Source organism: Papaver somniferum, unplaced genomic scaffold (assembly GCF_003573695.1).
Source record: "Papaver somniferum cultivar HN1 unplaced genomic scaffold, ASM357369v1 unplaced-scaffold_76, whole genome shotgun sequence".
NCBI classification, from domain to species: domain Eukaryota; kingdom Viridiplantae; phylum Streptophyta; class Magnoliopsida; order Ranunculales; family Papaveraceae; genus Papaver; species Papaver somniferum.
The window spans coordinates 608,585-610,799 of record NW_020650526.1 but is presented as its reverse complement, the minus strand read 5'-3'; the positions used below and the strand labels follow the sequence as shown (position 1 = coordinate 610,799).

The window sequence follows — 2,215 nt, the reverse complement described above, 5'->3', positions numbered from 1 at the left end:
CCTTTTATATTTGTATCCCATGCATAATCGCTACGCACGGGGAAGTTGGAGGAGGCCATGATAAACCCGTGGGTTTTGAGCCAATGAATCCACATCAGGGTATCATCATCGTAATCTCTTTAGACTTTAACGATTGATTGTGGGCATTCGGACCCCCGCGTAGTTCGTGTGTCCACAATAGTGATGAATACTCATCGAGGGAGCTGAAATATGAAGAATTTGTCAGTGAAGAACTGAAGTATGATGAATTTTTCAGTGAAGAGCCGAAATAGGATGACCCTGAGAGTGATGAAAAAGTCATGATTGATTGGGAGTTACCACCAGTCTACGACTGTGATAGTTACCCAGAAGTTGAAGAAAAAGTTTTGTTTACTTCTGCTAGTATTGTTACTTTTACTCAAGAAGACAATCCAAAAATTGAAGAGGAAGTTTCGCTCCCGTAAATACTCTTATCAGCGAAGAGACAAGCATCGTAAGTATTCCAGTAAACCGAACTCATTTTGTTTACAAGAATCAAGATACATATTTAGCAAATAATCTTAGTTTGAGATCAGATTTCTATAAGCAAAAGGAGATGGTTTGTCGTAAAGAAACCTGTAGAGAGAATTATATCCATAAAATTCGTGGGCGAATTTTCTCTAACAAGGGAAGGAGTACAATGATGGAAGAATTACCAAACATAGAAGTATCTCAACACTATGTTATGATAATGAAACTCAAGTTCCATGTGTGGCAGAAACTATAAGTCTTGACTTGTATGTGAAGAAGTTCGGTCAGGAAGAATACAATGACTAAAGATTTACCAGAAAACCTTGGAGTGGACGCGTGCTATTCTGTCGAGCTTGAAAAGACTTGTGGTCAGTTCATACTACAAGGTGAGAATTTCGATTACAGTATCAGTAATGAACCTGGTAAGACTGCATATGGACATTCTTATCCACTACATGTAGTCGAGCTAGTATCACTCCATCTGGATCAACAGATTGGTGATGGAAAAGAAGCTTGTGCTGATGACATAAGACTTACCCATCATGAGTTGTTTGTAATTATCAACAAGAAGACAACTACGGAGGATGCAGTGGTTTCAATTGTTGTTCTGTTAAGGGAGGTCGAGAGAAGACGATCCAATGACTCAGATGCTACTAAGAAGTTGAAGGGATGTGAAGACGAAGAAGCCATTGCTGTACATGGCTCAGATAAACACCCAGTAGCTGAATTCCTTTATTTTCATACTATAGAGGAGGAGATGCAGTATGTTGGTGCTCGAAAAGAGGGAGAAGTTGTAATCTTGTTACAACAAAAGTATGGATATCACATTGTATTGCAAACAAGAGAACTGTTGTGTACTTTGCTTTCCTTGATTAATGTTTCAATAGCGGTGGGGAAGTATTTAACGGTTTGTGGTGATCAGCTGGGAATATTTGAGCTTAATGGTCTCCTTTCAGAAGATAATCCATACTTAATTAAGGATGACTTTGTCGATAGAGGTTCCTTTTCTCTTCAGGTCATTTTCACACTATTTGCACTTGAATGCACGCTTCCATCAGGAATTCATCTAGCTCGAGGTAATCAAGAGAGCAAGAATAAAGAGCAGTATATATATATTCAACATACGCTTTTCAAAGGTGTGAGGAAACGCGACAAGGTGATGAGCTTGTGGTTTTTGTCTTTGATCGCGGCAAAGCGGCAAAATCGTATGATTGGTTGAACAATATTTCTTGTCTGCCGTGGGCGCCACATGAGATCGTCCGCTTGTGGGTGCAAATTGACTGAAAAGGAGCAGCTCAAGGGTTTTGTTTTGCTTAAAGATGATCAGTTAGTTAATATTACTACTGAAAGCATATTTTTGGTCAACCAAGGAGAAGGTGGAATGAGGAAGATAGCGGTTGCAACTAGCATGGTTGATACCGTTGCCACCACTAATGATGTGACTTTTGTTTTTGATCGAAGAAGGTCGAAACCGAGGATGAAAGCGACTAATCTCCCATTAGCAAGTAGTGTAATTGCTAGTCAAGATTTTGTATCAGCGTGTGGAACATTAACTAAGGGTGACGCACCAGAGTATAAGTGAGAGTTAACGGATGATATTCATGAATACAAGCTCATTTCTGATCTATCTTGTCAATTACCAACAGCCAGGAAAAACTACAACAATACCCTACTACAACAATGGTCAAAGTTAGAGACTATTATCTGGGTGACTATGGTCATTCTT

General features: G+C 39.4%; 1 protein-coding gene across 1 annotated transcript; it reads left to right on the top strand.

Annotated features, from left to right (window-relative positions):
• The first annotated feature begins 787 nt into the window (after positions 1-787).
• On the top strand, positions 788-1,708 carry LOC113344346 (serine/threonine-protein phosphatase 5-like). The gene has a single exon (XM_026588343.1). The coding sequence runs from the start codon at positions 788-790 to the stop codon at positions 1,706-1,708; it is 921 nt and encodes a 306-aa protein (XP_026444128.1).
• The last annotated feature ends 507 nt before the right edge of the window (positions 1,709-2,215 follow it).